This window comes from Primulina tabacum, chromosome 1 (genome assembly GCF_025594145.1).
Source record: "Primulina tabacum isolate GXHZ01 chromosome 1, ASM2559414v2, whole genome shotgun sequence".
In the NCBI taxonomy this organism is placed as follows: Eukaryota; Viridiplantae; Streptophyta; class Magnoliopsida; order Lamiales; family Gesneriaceae; genus Primulina; species Primulina tabacum.
The window spans coordinates 58,788,857-58,804,569 of NC_134550.1; the positions used below are offsets into that span (position 1 = coordinate 58,788,857).

The window sequence follows — 15,713 nt, forward strand, 5'->3', positions numbered from 1 at the left end:
AAATGAATAACCAAGGGGTACAAGTTTTGAAACTGAAATTAAATTCCTAGAAAAACTAGGAACATAAAATGTCTTTTTCAATTTTAAAATAAAACCACTATCCAATATAAAGCAGCAAGTCCCAATAGCCTCCACATGCGAAGACATCTTGTTTCCTGAATAGATGCTCCGCTCATTTCCTATTGGCTTCCTTAGGTTTTGCATACCCTGTAAGGTATTTGTAACATAGATTGTAGAACCAGAATCAATCCACCATGTGTTATAAATCATATCAACCATATTAGATTCATAACAGACAAATGAAGTAGGAATACCTTTCTTTTCAAGCCAGTCCTTAAATTTATTGCAATCCTTCTTTATGTGTCCCGTCTTTTTACAGAAGAAACACTTGGATTCTTTCTTAATGTCAGGTTGAGGTGGTATTATTCATTTCTCTTTTCCCTTGACTTTGGCTTGCTTTTTATACTTTCCTTGTGTGGTCATAAATACATTATCACTCGTTTCCATTAACAACCTCCATTCCTCTTGAACACACATGGTCATTAATTCATTAATTGACCATTTATCCTTATGTGTGTTATATGAAATTTTGAAAGGTCCATATTGCTGTGGAAGAGTGCATAGAATGTATTGCACAAGAAAAGTCTCAGACATTTCCACTTCAAGTGTCTTGAGCCGAGCCGCTATGTCCCGCATTTTCATGATGTGCTCTCGCACACCTCACACTGGTGAGCCTTAATGAAGAGAATTCCATAATTAGGGTGCTTGCAAGTGCCTTATCTGAAGACTGAAATTGTTCATCAATAGCCTTCAGTAATTCTTTGACATTATTATGCTGATCGACAGAACCACGCATACCAGCAGAGATTTTGGTCTTTATGAACATTACGCGGAGTCGATTAGATCGCTCCCATTTTTCATAAAGATCATCATCCGGAATGCTGTTTTCAGTAATAGCAGATGGTTCGTCTTTCCGTATAGCATAATCAATATCCATCCACCCCAATTGAAGAAGAATTCTTTCTTTCCATATTTTATAATTATCGCCCTTTAATTCGGGAATGTCACATTTCATATCAGAAAAACTCGCAGGTTGCATAACTGCACAAAATATCATGTGCTTAAAATTTTGAGACAATATCATGTTTTACCAATGTAATTTATGTTATAAAAATCCAGTGACATAAAATTTGTCTGTGGGCTAAAATTTTAATTCAATAAGATTTTTCTGTAACTTTATGATAAAACTATCAAATTGTATTTTCCTTAACTCCTATGGGTAAATTAAGAAAAATATAACTTGATATTTTAACCCAATTAGTTATATAAATATAATAAAAATCCATGTAGGGTAAAATTTATTATGTTTATATGATTAATTACAATTGTTGTCCATTATGTGATCCAAATCCACTTAATGTATAATTTTTTTATTTTTTTTATAATTAAGGATGATGTGGCTATTCCTCAATTATTTAAAATTATATGGTTCACCGGACAAAATTTTGGCTTTACTTAATGCTTTATATAATAATTATTTCGCAATCAACACTTTCCAAGAGTGCTCCCAGGAAAGATAGGTAGGGCTAAGGCCCTTTAAATACCTAACTCCTAGTCAGAGCAACGTTCATCAAGGAGACCAGTGGCTAGTCAAGGCAGTTTAAACCGATTTATGAAGAACTCCCTCAGATCATGTTTTCTCACGTCACCTTATAATTATTATTCAACTTAATTATCCACATTTATGTGAATCTTTATAAGCCAAAATTTTTCATTAAATAACTTTATATTCACATTTTTACTTAATATGAACAAATACATTCCCCATCAGTTTTTCTCTTCAATCAGAGTAGTGATAAAGTGAGGATCACAAAAATGTGGGCTCCTCATCAGTTTTTCTCTTTTATCAGAGTAATGATAAAGTGAGGTTATTTGTTCATTTGTGAACATCTGAAATATTTTATTTTAAATATTATATTCACATCTTTCTTGATATGTTCATTTTAAATTATAAACAACTCAATATAATTTAATATGAACATAATGTGAATATTGATTTACCAAAAAATATTTTTTCAATACAATTTGCATTTAAAAAATTCCAAAAATAAATACAAGTATAATATTAAATTTGCATGTACACATCAAACATTTATCCATAATATTTGACACAATATCTAACATGCAAAAATAATTTATAAACTTGTATTGAAAATTGTAAAATTTATTTCAAAATCAATTTATTTAATAATAATAAAATAATAATAATAATACTTTATTATTATTATTATTATTATTTTAAATAATTATAAACGAAATAATGCATTCTCATCAATGCTCTGCAGCCATTTCACGTGATTGTGTAAAATTGCTTTATTCACATGGGCCATGATCATTTCATTGGATATTAAATTCACTTATCACAATTTAGAATGAATGAATTCTCGTCTTCTTCAAGCTTTCTGAACATTTAGTTCGAAACTTTTACTCTCATTTCATAAAAATTTCAGAAAGCAAATTTTTGAAAATTTGAGATTTCGAAGAAGAATTCAAGGTTCAACCGAGAACAAAAATTCTCAAGTAAGTTTCTTAATGTTATTTTATTCAATTTCAACTTCAAGTTTCAAAATTTTTACGTAAAACTTCCAAAAAATTTCTTAAAGATTTGATCTGAAAAACAAATATTTTCAAGGCAGAGGTATCACGTTGCTCTGATACCAAATGTTAGATATTTTTCTCAAAATCATGTTTTACGTATACATGAAAACTATATGCGGAAATAGATCGAGTATTACCTCAGGCCATTGAAAACTTTGAAATTCTCTGATTTCCTTTCGGTTGAAGCCTTCTAAACACTCCACCCTCTCGATATATGGTGTATATTTCTTATGAGGTGTGTGTGCTTAGGGACCTCAATCGTCTCTATTTATAGGCATCTCATACCGTCAACGAGAAATTCTGGGAGCATTATTTTCAAAGGAATAATCGTGTACGCATCTCAGTTTCTGAAGTTGAGTCGGCGTACGCAATTTTTCGTCAAAAATTGTAGGCTTCTTGGCCGTCGCCAACTCCTACACGGTACGTCTTCCTTTCTGATATGAGCCATTTTACTTACACGTCTAAGAGTTCTTGAATAGACTTTAAGATCATCAAACACTGCTGCACGCAGTACGGCAGATGGAAGAAGCTCAATTAATGATCCTTTCCGTCGCCAGTCACTTGCTGGTTTTGAAAACATTTCCAAATTGACTTCCAATGGCTCTCTACCCAAGAGGTCACCATCTTTTTCGTTGGGTCAGTTAAAAAAGTAGGAGTGAGATAGAAAGTATTTAAAAAATAAGGACTCTGACTTTTTTTTTAAGAAACAAGGAGTTGACTTTTGAGTATTACATTAACTACAATTAAACTCTTTAATTTTATTAATTATTCCCTTCTTTTTCTTCTCTGTCGACACACATCTTCCTTTAATTAAAATTTATTAGTCTTTTTCCCAAATCGAGATATGTCGACCCAAAATCAATTTAATCGACCATGATCGACCCAATGTATTGGAGCTGTCATTGGGTCGACAACGTGGGTGACCTACGCTATTTTCTGGTCGATCCAAGCGTCAAGGTTGGATAGACCCAACAATCAACAATGGTCGACCATTGTTGATCGACCATTGTTTTGGTCGACCAAACAATGGTCGACCAATTGTTGGTCGACCAAAGCAACTATAGCTTTGGTCGACCAAACAATTGGTGAATTGGTCACCAATTGTTTGATGGACCAAAGCTCTTGCTTTGGTCGACCAACAATGGTCAAAGACCAAAGCAATGGTCGACCATTGGTCGATCAAACAATGGTGGATCATTGTTTGGTCTTTGGTCGACCATTGATAGATGATTGATCTAAGCTTGGTCGACTCACGCTTGGGTCGACCAAAACATGGTCGAAATTTTCTTCTTCAATCAGTCGATCGACCAACGAAAATAAACAATAAATCGAAATAAACGTTAATATTATCAGATTATTATTGGCCATTGCGTCGATTTGTGTTGAGAATTGTAATCGGAAAAGAAATGAAAAGGGGGTCGACGGAGAGGATTTAGGTTGATTCGACTGATTAGAATTAATTACGTGTTTAAAATAAATGTATATATGTAATCAAATTTAATTATGTATTTACATTTAAAATAAATAAATTGACTTATGGATGTTTTTTTTAAATACTTAGGATGCACTCCCTTTTCCCCAATTTTCCCCTTTTTCGTTGAGATCTTCTGGGAGCAGTTCCGTGTTGAAACATACATCAAAGTCTTTTGATGGGGGTTCAAGATCTTTGGACGGGTAAAATTATCTTAAATGGTGGACTAGGGCCAAATTTCAAGCAAAATCATTCCTTTGATGGAACTAAGGATGACGAGAAGCAAAATAGCCCGTGGAAAGGAAATCAAGATGAAAAACCCAGTGATGTACACAATGACAGAGAGGACACTGTGCCAGGGTTGTTATATGATATATTACAGAAAGAAGTGGTTGCCTTGAGAAAAGCTGGTCATGAAAAGGATCAGAGCCTAAAAGACAAGGATGACGCAATTGAGGTTGGTAACGTTGGTTTCTTTATTCACATGTGCTATGGTGACTTCACTGGCTTATTTAATTTTGTCTTCTGCTCAAACCTCCTTATCTTGTTTCTGATTAGATGCTAGCAAAGAAGGTGGAAAAATTAACTAAAGCCATGGATATTGAGGCCAAAAGGATGAGAAGAGAAGTGGCCTCAATGGAGAAGGATCGGAGGTGGCTGCATGAAAATAGGGCCAAACTACTTGGGATCCTAAAAATTCATTAAACAATTCCCAGTTACATCCACGAAGGTATGCCTGTTCTTGAAAGTGTTGATGCCCATTACAATGTAAGGTTTTTAGCTAATCTATTTGATTGCTGCTCCATATTTGGTTGGAATGAGTGCTGTTTTTCTGTTTTCCTTAATTAAGCTATTGCATTATTGTTTATCTTGATTTATTTTGTGTTGTGCATCTATGGGCAAGGCGTGCACGTAGAGGTGAATAGTAGTCATAGACGATGGATGTCTCTATTTATCTTTTGTCTTCATGATTCTTCATTCAAATCTACTCCAAAGGAGAAGTGAAAAGATTAGATAATCCGAGGTTGATATACGGCTTCTTTGATATTTTTGCTATCGTTGACGGTTTAGTTCCCTTAGCTGGTCTTTGTTGAATCTAGCATCAAATAATTACGACAACAATCTGTTTCTGACAAAAATGATGGTGCTATTCACATATACGGTTTAGTTGCCTTAGCCGATGAACATATATGGAAAAGAAGTGAATCTTAGTGCAAAAGCAGTTTTCAAACGAAGTGTGAGAAAAGAATGAAGAAGCGGTTGTTTCTGTTCAGGCTAAAAACGCTAAAACGTTTTCATTTCTTTCATTAGTGTGCATTCTAATACAGATACTCGTATTTCCATCATTATAAATTTCAGATTTGAGCAAAATGGAAGAAAACCTCCTCTTATTGAGTACCGAAAATGTCCATCATTCTTTAATTTTGCCTCTGACTATAGGTAGTGTTCTGCTTTTTTGTTATAATCTTTATTTCTCTATTAACATCTCAGATTTAGACTTGTTAACATGTAAATTTTGGCTGTGGGTGCACATGGGTGTGTGTTTAGAGTTTTCCCAGTGATTAAAATTTTCTTTAAAATTCTATCTCTAAGCGTGTATGCCAGTGTAGTAATCATAGCCTGTTTTTGTCAGACTCTTGATATCTGGTTGCCATCTTAGCCGCCCATCTCTACTGAAATATGTAATGAAATATGAATTACATATTTCGTCCCGCTGACACTGATTTCTTATCACCTTTCAGCGTTGAAATATAAATAACAGGCTTGTTTCGAGACTATTTGTAGAGATAAAGTTGTTTTCTTGACTTTTAAGTGGTGAATAAAATCCATCTCATGTGACTTGATCCAAATTAAATACTAAATTTTGTGATATGATCATCTGTTCTTTGGTTATTATCCTCAAATTTTCTGGTTCTTGATGATCTCCCAATAACCATGCAGGACTGTAGCAAGAAGCGGCTGACACGCAACACATAATAACAAATGAACCTATTGCAGTGCTGAGGCGCAGTTCTTAGCAAACCTCGTAATTGGTCCCCTCTCATCTCGTAAATTCCGCCCGTCTTTGTTTACATAATCATGACGAGCAAAATCCAGTGCAATGTGCAGTATGCTTCTGACTTAGATTAGAAACCCTCACTCAACAATAGTCACACAGAATCAAACCAAGAAGGGTGTTGAAGTTTACTCTTAACCTTTTTGAAATATTAGTTGAATTACAGTCAATTTGATTGTAAATTTGCAGTCTAAATTTGCAATCTCATCTGCGGTTGTTGTAGTGGCTATTAACTGTAATTTGAATTACAGTTAATTTTCATCCTTGTGTTCTGATTATCTACTTATAGTTTTTAGGTCCCTATGATTTTTGTCCCTAGACAAATGTTCGGATTGGGTTGGGTGTTTAAATTCATATTATATGATCTAAAATTAACCCATTTTGACATGAGTCCAAGTTTGGACGTGGGTTTTTAAATATGTTTTTTTATGGAGCCAAGGCTTGTAATATTAGTTATTGGATGAAATATTTTCTGTTCGAATTGTTAATAATTTGGGCAAAGTTGAAGTATTTGCATCTTGCAATGAGTGAGAGCATCCTCGTTGGTTATTTCATGCCCTTCAAAGTCCATTTGCCCGCTGTGCGTGGTGATTACTGTTGGTGGGTGTCTGCATTCTTACTCAAAAACATTGCAAGAAGTCCCATGAATTTTGCATTTCTAAAGAGTTCATGACAAAAGTGGACTTCGCCAAATAAAATTGACCTATCAGCTATCTTGTGTTAGAGCATCACCCTCGTAATTTTTTACCTAATAAATAGAGATGGATTACTAGATAATATATATAAAAAATTAAATTTTTATTTGGTTTAAGTCTATAATCTTAATAGAGGAGTTTGTTAGATATTCCACTTCTACTGAAATAAGTTTTTGAGAATTGTATATATATTGAACAATTCTTATCTTTTGAGCTAACTTTTGTGGTGTAGTCAAACTCAAGTCTATAATCTTAATATGATTTATTATTACATATATAAATCAAATTGATTTACATTTTTTAACAAAAACAATTTGATTGAGTTGATATTTGATTATTATATTTTTTTTATCATAATCAAATTTTTCTTGAATGATAAAAAGAATAAAACAAAAAACTTGTGTGAGATGGTCTCACGGGTCGTATTTTGTGAGATGATATTTTATTTGGGTCATCCATGAAAAAATATTACTTTTTATGCTAAGAGTATTACTTTTTATTGTAATACAATAAAGATTCGTGAAACCGTTTTACAAGAGACATACTCAAAGAATAAAATCACAATGCACTCGTACAAGTTTTAAAAAATAAACATGAAGTTGGAATTCAATAAATTACACCTAATTATGGTAAATAATAATAATATCCACATAAATCACAATTGATCCAATTCCTTTATAATTATTGAAAATTTTGAAATAAAAAATAGAGTTGAATGAGAAATATATGCTGGCAATATTAATACACGTCACGCATTCGACCGTTTTTTCCGTTTCCTCTTCTCTCTCATATTGTTTTCTCATTTTCCCATAAAACAAAATCGCGGATCGCAGATCCATTCCTACCAACGAATTTATTGCATTTCCAGATCTCGAGAAATGGCGACAATGGAGAGTCTGATCGGTCTAGTGAACAGAATCCAAAGAGCATGCACTGTTTTAGGCGATCATGGCGGCGAAGGCATGTCCCTGTGGGAAGCCCTTCCGTCGGTCGCCGTTGTTGGTGGCCAGGTCATTTCTCATTCTTCCTCATTTCCATTTTTTTAATTTGATTTGCTCTTCGTTTTAATTCAATATACTATAGAGTTCGGGTAAATCATCGGTGTTGGAAAGCGTGGTGGGGAGAGATTTTCTGCCTCGGGGATCTGGTAATTTTCCCGTACTTTATTTTTTTCATTTTTCACAATTGTGACGCGTGTGATTTACTCATAGTTGTGTTTTATTTTTTATCATTGATCGAAAAGTTTCATGATTGGCTTTATTTTTAGAATCCGAGTTTAGCTTACCAAGTATTATTTTGACAAAGTGTTTTATAAGATTTAGATTTGGTTTTGAAGGTTTCTGGAAATTTGGTTTTGAAGGTTTCTGGAATAGAATCCAACACTGTTGCTTTCTTTGCATATAGTTGACCAAAATTTTAAATGGTTTTTTGTATCCAGACCTGATCAAGTACAATTTTTTTTTCATCACCAAAAGTATAGTGTTTGCTTGTACTAAACCACAAATGCAGTTATTAGTCATAATTACTGGGAACATGCTGTTATCTGTTCTTGTTGTTATTTTCTTTACTTTTAAGGCATTGTTACAAGGAGGCCGTTGGTGTTGCAACTTCATAAAACGGAGGGAGGGGCAGAGTATGCAGAGTTTTTACATGCACCAAAGAAGAAATTTACTGACTTTGGTATGCAAGATTTTCTAGTCAAAGTTTATTTCCTCTCTTTGATTACTAGAACGTTTACAGTTTGCTAAATGCCTGTGGACTACGTACATTTCAAGTAAAATAAATGTTTCTTACCATCATAATCAGGAATTCTTTGCTTCCCTGTAATGGAGACCTTTTAATTTAGTACAAAGTACCTCTTTAAGAATGATGGATTGCATATGGCATCTTGGAAATGTTCTTTTCAAAGGCGCTTCTGCTTCCACTCTCAAAGTCTTATTCATCGGGGAAGCTGCTAGATGGATTCCCTGTTGGGTTGAGAAATTAGACCACTTTAACTATCTGACATGTCATAGACTCCAACTATGAACCTTGTTTTGTTTGTAGCAATACATTTAATATTCATGATGTCAGCATTGGAATATTATACTTCTTCTGTATTAAATTTTTTTTATCAGTTTCTATATTCGAAGGATAAGACTTCAGAAGAGAAAGTGTTGTACTGAGTGAGTGATACTATATGGGAATCATTCTTTTTTCTTGACTAGTTTGGTATATCTTGAATCTATGCTGAGGCATACGTCAATCTGAGTTCCTTGTTCTAGACATAGATAAGTTGGTTCATTTTCTTTTAGGATTGCATAGGTTATATTATAACACATATAGAGGATTCTACTAAATGAACTTGATGAATGATCGAGCCTTGGGATTTGAATCCACCATTAGCCTCTTTGCAACCTCTTATCAAACTGATAAATTGCATGCATTGATGCCAATGGATGTTACATTCCATGCTCGGAGCCTTAAGAAATCGCACAATATGATTTTTTTCAAAAAAAAAATTTGTTTTCAAATCTTGATGAAGGGAGTTTTGTTTCTTACAATTTCATGTGGGTGAGGAATGACACATTTTGTTCTGCTGGTTCATCTTGACTTGTTTTGATGGCAAAAACATTTCAGTCCCTCAATTTTTATGCATTTTGGGATAGTGCAGCTGCTGTACGAAAGGAAATAGCAGATGAGACGGATCGCATAACAGGAAAATCTAAGCAAATATCTAATGTGCCTATTCACCTCAGCATATATTCTCCAAGTGGTTTGTCACTGCCCTTCTCCTTAATTGCTTCTCCAGTGTTGGTAATGTTGCAGAATAGTTATTTTTACTTTACTACTTTCTCATTGTTTTTTTTTCTTGATTGCTGGTGTTTTTATCAAGATCTAAAACAGAGCATGTGATGTTGGTTATGCGTACGAGACTCTTGTTAACTTATATGATCACACAATTTAGCTTCTTTATAAGCTCAACACTGAGCCTATATACAGGCCGGCAAACTTTTACAGGATATCAGTTTGTTGTATATCATCAAATCCGGCAAACTTTTACAGGATATCAGTTTGTTGTATATCATCAAATTCTTCTCTAACTTAATGGCATAGCAAACATATATGGTTAATTTTCATTATTATTTTTTTTGTTCTTCATTACTCAAGACTCACCTGGACCACAAGCACATGCAAACACACATTTTTGCCTCTTCAGTTTTTTTTATTTTTCCTTGGACTGTCACGTGGATATGTTATCCTTGCAGTTGTAAACCTGACACTCATTGATCTTCCTGGATTGACGAAGGTAGCTGTAGGTGAGAACCCAACCATTGTTTTAATCTAGGCACATATCATGGAAATAATGTGCCTGTAAAATATTGTTTCTATGTTACTGGGAAGAGGAAATTCTTACATTTCTTCAACTCTTCCAGAGGGACAGCTTGAGAGTATCGTTGAGGATATTGAAATGATGGTTCGCTCCTATGTTGAAAAGGTATAAATATTAATATTTCAAATTTCAAAATCTAGTTTGTACCTATATTGTAATTTTTGTCGTTTTTCCTGGATTGAGTTGGCCCCTTTTCTATACTAACACTACCACTTGCATTGCTTTTAAAGCATCGGTGTATGTAATGACAAGTGTTGGCATCTCGATTTCCCCTGTTTCCCTCATTCTTTATTCACTACTTTATTTTTTATAATATTTTCTTTTCCAGCCAAATTGCATCATTTTGGCCATCTCTCCAGCTAACCAAGATATAGCCACTTCCGACGCCATAAAACTTGCTAAAGAAGTTGATCCAACAGGTACTCTTTAGACTCTTTCTCATCACTCCCTCCTCGTTTGTGCGCTTGTTTATCTGATAAACTTCCATATTGACCAAAATGATGACTCGATAGATTTGCATTTTTAGGTGAAAGGACGTTCGGTGTTCTGACTAAACTTGATCTAATGGACAAAGGAACCAATGCACAAGATGTATGGGTTCATTCCAGTTTCATTAGTGGTCTAAGAATGCACATGGCACTGAAATTGACTAAATATCAATCTTATTGCACCATAATACATTTGCTTTTGAATATTTTCATGTTTTGCAATGTTTCCTCTATTTAACTTTCAAATTTAATTTGGACTTTTTTAGGTACTCGAGGGTAAAGCATACAGGCTACAGCATCCATGGGTTGGAATAGTGAACCGTTCACAAGCTGATATCAATAAGAATGTTAACATGAATTATGCTCGCCAAAAAGAGAGGGAATATTTCGAATCAAGCCCAGAATATGGGCATCTTGCTCACAAAATGGGATCAGAATATCTGGCAAAGCTTTTGTCTCAGGTAAGTTAACCCAAGGCTCAACTCTATTTTTTAGCTTGATTATTCTCTTACAATACAACCTTCAGCTATTGGCTGGGCCGCTGGGGCTATCAAATTTTTTTTGCCAATATTTATCTTTATTTTTGATGCATTAGCATTTGGAGACTGTTATAAGGCAGCGCATTCCCAGCATTATTGCCTTGATAAACAAGACTATTGATGAACTCAATGCAGAGTTGGACCGTATTGGCAGGCCAATTGCAACTGATGGTGGGGTAATGTTTTTGTCTAAATAAAAGCTGAAAGTGATCACGATTAGGTTCTAGGAATGGTTTCAGTTTTAAGAGTTTTATGTCCATCTACAGGCACAATTATACACAATTTTGGAAATGTGTCGTGCATTTGATCGTATATTTAAGGAACATTTGGATGGAGGGTAATGCTCAAACGCAGTTGTTTCTCTTATCTTTCATTTGTATGATTATATGCATCAAACTGTTAGGATAAAACATTATTTTCTTCCAGTCAGCTCCAATGGACTTGGGAAATGATGGGGTTGATATGTCCATTTTTGCAATTTTATGTGAGATTATTGATATGAAGAAAGATGTTTCGCAGGAGGCCAGGTGGATCTAGGATATATGGTGTCTTTGATCATCAACTACCAGCCGCTCTCAAAAAGCTTCCGTTAGATCGCCATCTCTCACAGAGTAATGTGAGAAAAGTTATTTCAGAGGCAGATGGCTATCAGCCTCATTTGATTGCTCCTGAACAAGGATACAGAAGGCTGATTGATGGATCGCTTGGCTTTTTCAAGGGTCCTGCCGAAGCTTCAGTTGATGGGGTTCGATATTTGTTTTTCAATTTTTTTAGTACGCAGTAGTTTTAATTAATGTCCTTATAACTGTATTCCCACACTTTCAAAAAGTAATGTCCTTATAAGGATGTTGACAAATGTAATTTTCTTGCAGTAATGTGTTGTTCTCTCTTTCAATTGTCTTTGTAGGTACACTTAATACTGAAAGAACTGGTGAGGAAGTCGATTGCAGAAACAGAGGTGAATGGATTTAAGTAATAAAATTGTTCGCGGAGATTCTTCTTCTTCTTTTTTCCCCGAGTTGCATCACTTTATCTGGTTGTGGAATGCATGCTCTAAAAGTCGCAAGTTCAAATTTAGCTCCAGAAGAAGATAGTTAGTTCTTTGAATTTCCTTGATCGGATGCTTATCTGCAGCCTTTGGATATTTTGGCTCATGTGATGTGAAGTATATTTGTTCTTTTTAATAAGCTGTTGAAATCTTAGTTTCCATACATTTTGGGTGAGTTAGATTTTCCCAGTAATGATATTAATATCTGTCGCATTATCAAGACTGCCTAGAACATTCATTACCTCCAGCCAGCCAGTTTATTCTTACACGAGTATTTTCATTATAATAGAAATAGATTGACAATCAATCATATATAAGTTTAAATCTATGTATGCAGGAATTGAAACGATTCCCAACACTTCAATCTGACATTGCGGCAGCTGCAAATGATGCGCTGGAGAGATTTCGTGATGAAAGCCGCAAGACGGTTTTGCGGCTAGTGGAAATGGAATCTTCTTACCTTACTGTAGAGTTCTTCCGTAAACTTCAAACAGAACCAGAGAAAAATACGAACCCCGCAACTTCAAATGTAGACCGTTATGCTGACAATCATCTAAGGAAAATCGGTATGTATCTGTAGATACCTCCTTTGCTGACAATCACTTGAGTTGCTTCAGAAACAAGATGAGGAATGTGTAACTGTTCTGATTGTTAATAGGTTCAAATGTGTCTGCATATATTAACATGGTTTGCGATACGTTGAAGAATACTATTCCAAAGGCCGTTGTTCATTGCCAAGTCCGGGAGGCTAAAAGATCACTGCTTAATCAATTCTACACTCAAATCGGAAGGAGAGAGGTATGATAACTTCGTTGTGGCAAGCTATATTTATCCAACATCATTACTGCGAGACCTAAATCTCATACTAGAGAAGTGTGGAAAGTTATACACTCTAATTAAGTTAAAGTAAGTGATTTGATATCAAATGTTCAATACGGGTCAAAGTAATTGAATTTTATGGCATATGAAGTGGGAGTTGTGGTAACTCCATGTCCGAAGTGGCCTGAGGACCATGTCCCTGGCAATTGTTGATGTGCGTCAACAAAAATTATGACAGTATATAAAATTAATAGTTTTGTATTTATAGAGGGAGCAACTTGGGAAAATGTTGGATGAAGATCCATCTCTAATGGCAAAGAGGGAGACCATAGCTAAGAGGCTTGCGTTGTACAAGTCTGCACGTGACGAAATTGATTCGGTTGCGTGGAAGTGATTGAAGAACAAGAAGACACCCTCAATTTTTACAAGATTAAAACGGCTACTTATATTTACAAGCGTGAGTATTCTTTTTGTGCCACCATGATTTGTCTTGACGGGACAACTTCGTACAACAAATGTGTTTTCAGTCTTCTAACTGTTCATTCTTTTTAATTCAACTTTTTTTATACGCATCTCTTTCTTTATACAGCATAGAGCCCGTATGGGCTATATTGATGCATATTCACGATGTTTTGAAATTTATGGGATGAATTTGAAAGTGTCGTTGAAATATTGGTATTTACTATTCTTACTGTTTGAATTAATTGTTTTTGTGAAATAATTGGTAAAGTGATTTATTATATATTGAATCAAATTTTATTTGTGAGCTCAACCCTCATATAGTCAGGATTTGCTTTGGCTATGCTACACACTCTCTGTGTGCATGGATAAAACTAGACATTTCATTTTGATCCCCTATATAATACATTAAATATGTCTTTCAGCATTTTAGAGGACACACTGCTCTTTATTCTGTTCTGTTTATAGGAGCCAGGAGGAATAACTTTGTGCATTACTTTACTTTTATACTTGTCCATTCATATGTGTTTTGTTAAAAGTATGTACTTAAAGTCCATGAACAAAATTTGTTTCCATTCCGCTTTTATATATTGTGCTTTTCTATATCAAATAAAATAATTTATTTTACCATTAAAAAAATTTGCTCACAAAATGTGGATCATATTTAAAACTGATATGTAATTTAATCACAGATATAAATTATATCCTCTACTTTGAAAAATTTATATAAATGATGACGAGTAGAGATCAAAACGTAGCATAATGTATTATTAAAAAATACCCATGAGTCAAACATAACATTACATATCGCTCAATGATAATGTTTTAAGTAAGTTGAGACCATCAATAAACTTGTATATATAAAAAGAAGGAACAAATCTGAGATGTTGAGTTCATCTCAACATCAATTTCAAGGTCTTCTCTTGTATATAATAATGATCGATCAAAAGTTAAATAGTCTTTTGTATGCTAAAATACAAAATTAATATGTAATGAAATTATCCGACGGATAAGCATTTCACGAGAGCACAAAAGATATGTAAAAGTAGCTCAGCTTTTAGATGCCACGTTTAAAAATAAAAATTATAGTAATTTCTTCTTTTTTCCTAGTAAGATGGAAATTACATAATCTATTGGAAAAAAACCATCTTGGTGCATTTAATTCGGTAACATAGCATAAAAATGCAATGTGCGCATGATGCAAATTAACTAGATTAAACACTCAAACCAAAAGCTTTGTACACCACCAAGAAAAAACAAAACCATTGGCCGTGTCAACTGTTGCGTTCCTATTCTTTGCTCTTGCTTTCACAGAGATATCATGACTAACAATTGGGGAGATGCATTCAACTGTAAAATGTATCGAGATTGAGCGATTAGCACTCATAACATTCAAGCAACTCATCACGGATGAATCAAACCGGTTATCTTCGTGGATTGGACGAGAATGCTGTAAATGGGAAGGAGTCACATGTAACAACAAAACATCTCATGTTGTGATAATAGACCTTCATAATCCAACCGTTCTCGACTATGCAAGCTTTCAAGATGGTGTTGATCACGATGAATATGCAGCAAATTTCAGCGAGACTTGTCTCCGAGGTGAGATAAGTCCTTCCGTACTTGACTTGAAGCTGTTGCACTACTTGGATTTGAGTATGAACAACTTTTAAGGCTTTGGGATTCCAAAGTTCTTCGGTTCCTTGACACATTTGCAATATCTTAATCTTTCCGCTGCTCGTTTTGAAGGGAAGATTCCACCCCATATTGGGAATCTTTCGCATTTGGAGTACTTAGATTTGAGTGATTTTTGGATGAATAGATTGGCTTCTGATAATATTCACTGGATATCTCGTGTTTCCTCTTTGAAACACTAGGATTTCTCGGGTGTGCAGCTCGGAGAAGCTGAGGATTGGTTGGTTTCGATCAACTTGCTACCTGCATTGATAAAAGTGAACTTTTCTATGACATTGGTTGGTTCCATTCCCCCTCTGTCAATGTGAATTTTACGTCCCTTTTTTGCGCTTGATATTCAATCAAACATGATAAATTCCGCAATCCCTCACTTGTTGTTTAACGTTAGTAGCCTCGTTGAACTACGTCTTGA

General features: G+C 34.5%; 2 protein-coding genes across 3 annotated transcripts; both read left to right on the forward strand.

Moving 5' to 3' along the window:
- Nucleotides 1-4,253: 4,253 nt before the first annotated feature.
- LOC142520495 (microtubule-associated protein 70-1-like) lies at nucleotides 4,254-6,471 on the forward strand. 2 transcript variants are annotated; one of them, XR_012813943.1, is made up of 4 exons: nucleotides 4,254-4,586; nucleotides 4,688-4,859; nucleotides 5,489-5,569; nucleotides 6,071-6,471. XR_012813943.1 is itself a non-coding variant. In XM_075623490.1 (3 exons), the coding sequence occupies exons 1-2, from the start codon at nucleotides 4,308-4,310 to the stop codon at nucleotides 4,832-4,834; spliced, it is 426 nt and encodes a 141-aa protein (XP_075479605.1). In that variant the 5' UTR covers nucleotides 4,254-4,307; the 3' UTR covers nucleotides 4,835-4,859; nucleotides 6,071-6,471. The 2 variants fall into 2 exon arrangements, 1 of the variants encoding a protein (XP_075479605.1); XM_075623490.1 differs by lacking the exon at nucleotides 5,489-5,569.
- Nucleotides 6,472-7,649: 1,178 nt separating this feature from the next.
- Nucleotides 7,650-13,890, forward strand: LOC142555465 (phragmoplastin DRP1C). The gene is made up of 16 exons (XM_075666344.1): nucleotides 7,650-7,890; nucleotides 7,964-8,027; nucleotides 8,456-8,560; nucleotides 9,534-9,635; nucleotides 10,129-10,179; nucleotides 10,297-10,358; nucleotides 10,582-10,672; nucleotides 10,780-10,844; nucleotides 11,008-11,202; nucleotides 11,337-11,456; nucleotides 11,547-11,617; nucleotides 11,800-12,025; nucleotides 12,188-12,238; nucleotides 12,666-12,894; nucleotides 12,987-13,126; nucleotides 13,416-13,890. The coding sequence occupies exons 1-16, from the start codon at nucleotides 7,759-7,761 to the stop codon at nucleotides 13,539-13,541; spliced, it is 1,830 nt and encodes a 609-aa protein (XP_075522459.1). The 5' UTR covers nucleotides 7,650-7,758; the 3' UTR covers nucleotides 13,542-13,890.
- The last annotated feature ends 1,823 nt before the right edge of the window (nucleotides 13,891-15,713 follow it).

Coding starts and splice junctions, on each gene's coding strand:
- LOC142520495 (XM_075623490.1), top strand. CDS start 4,308: ATGGGGGTTCAAGATCTTTGGACGGGTAAAATTATCTTAAATGGTGGA. Junction 4,587..4,687: donor ACAAGGATGACGCAATTGAG/GTTGGTAACGTT, acceptor GTTTCTGATTAG/ATGCTAGCAAAGAAGGTGGA.
- LOC142555465 (XM_075666344.1), top strand. CDS start 7,759: ATGGCGACAATGGAGAGTCTGATCGGTCTAGTGAACAGAATCCAAAGA. Junction 10,359..10,581: donor TTCGCTCCTATGTTGAAAAG/GTATAAATATTA, acceptor TTTCTTTTCCAG/CCAAATTGCATCATTTTGGC. Junction 12,895..12,986: donor CAATCATCTAAGGAAAATCG/GTATGTATCTGT, acceptor GATTGTTAATAG/GTTCAAATGTGTCTGCATAT.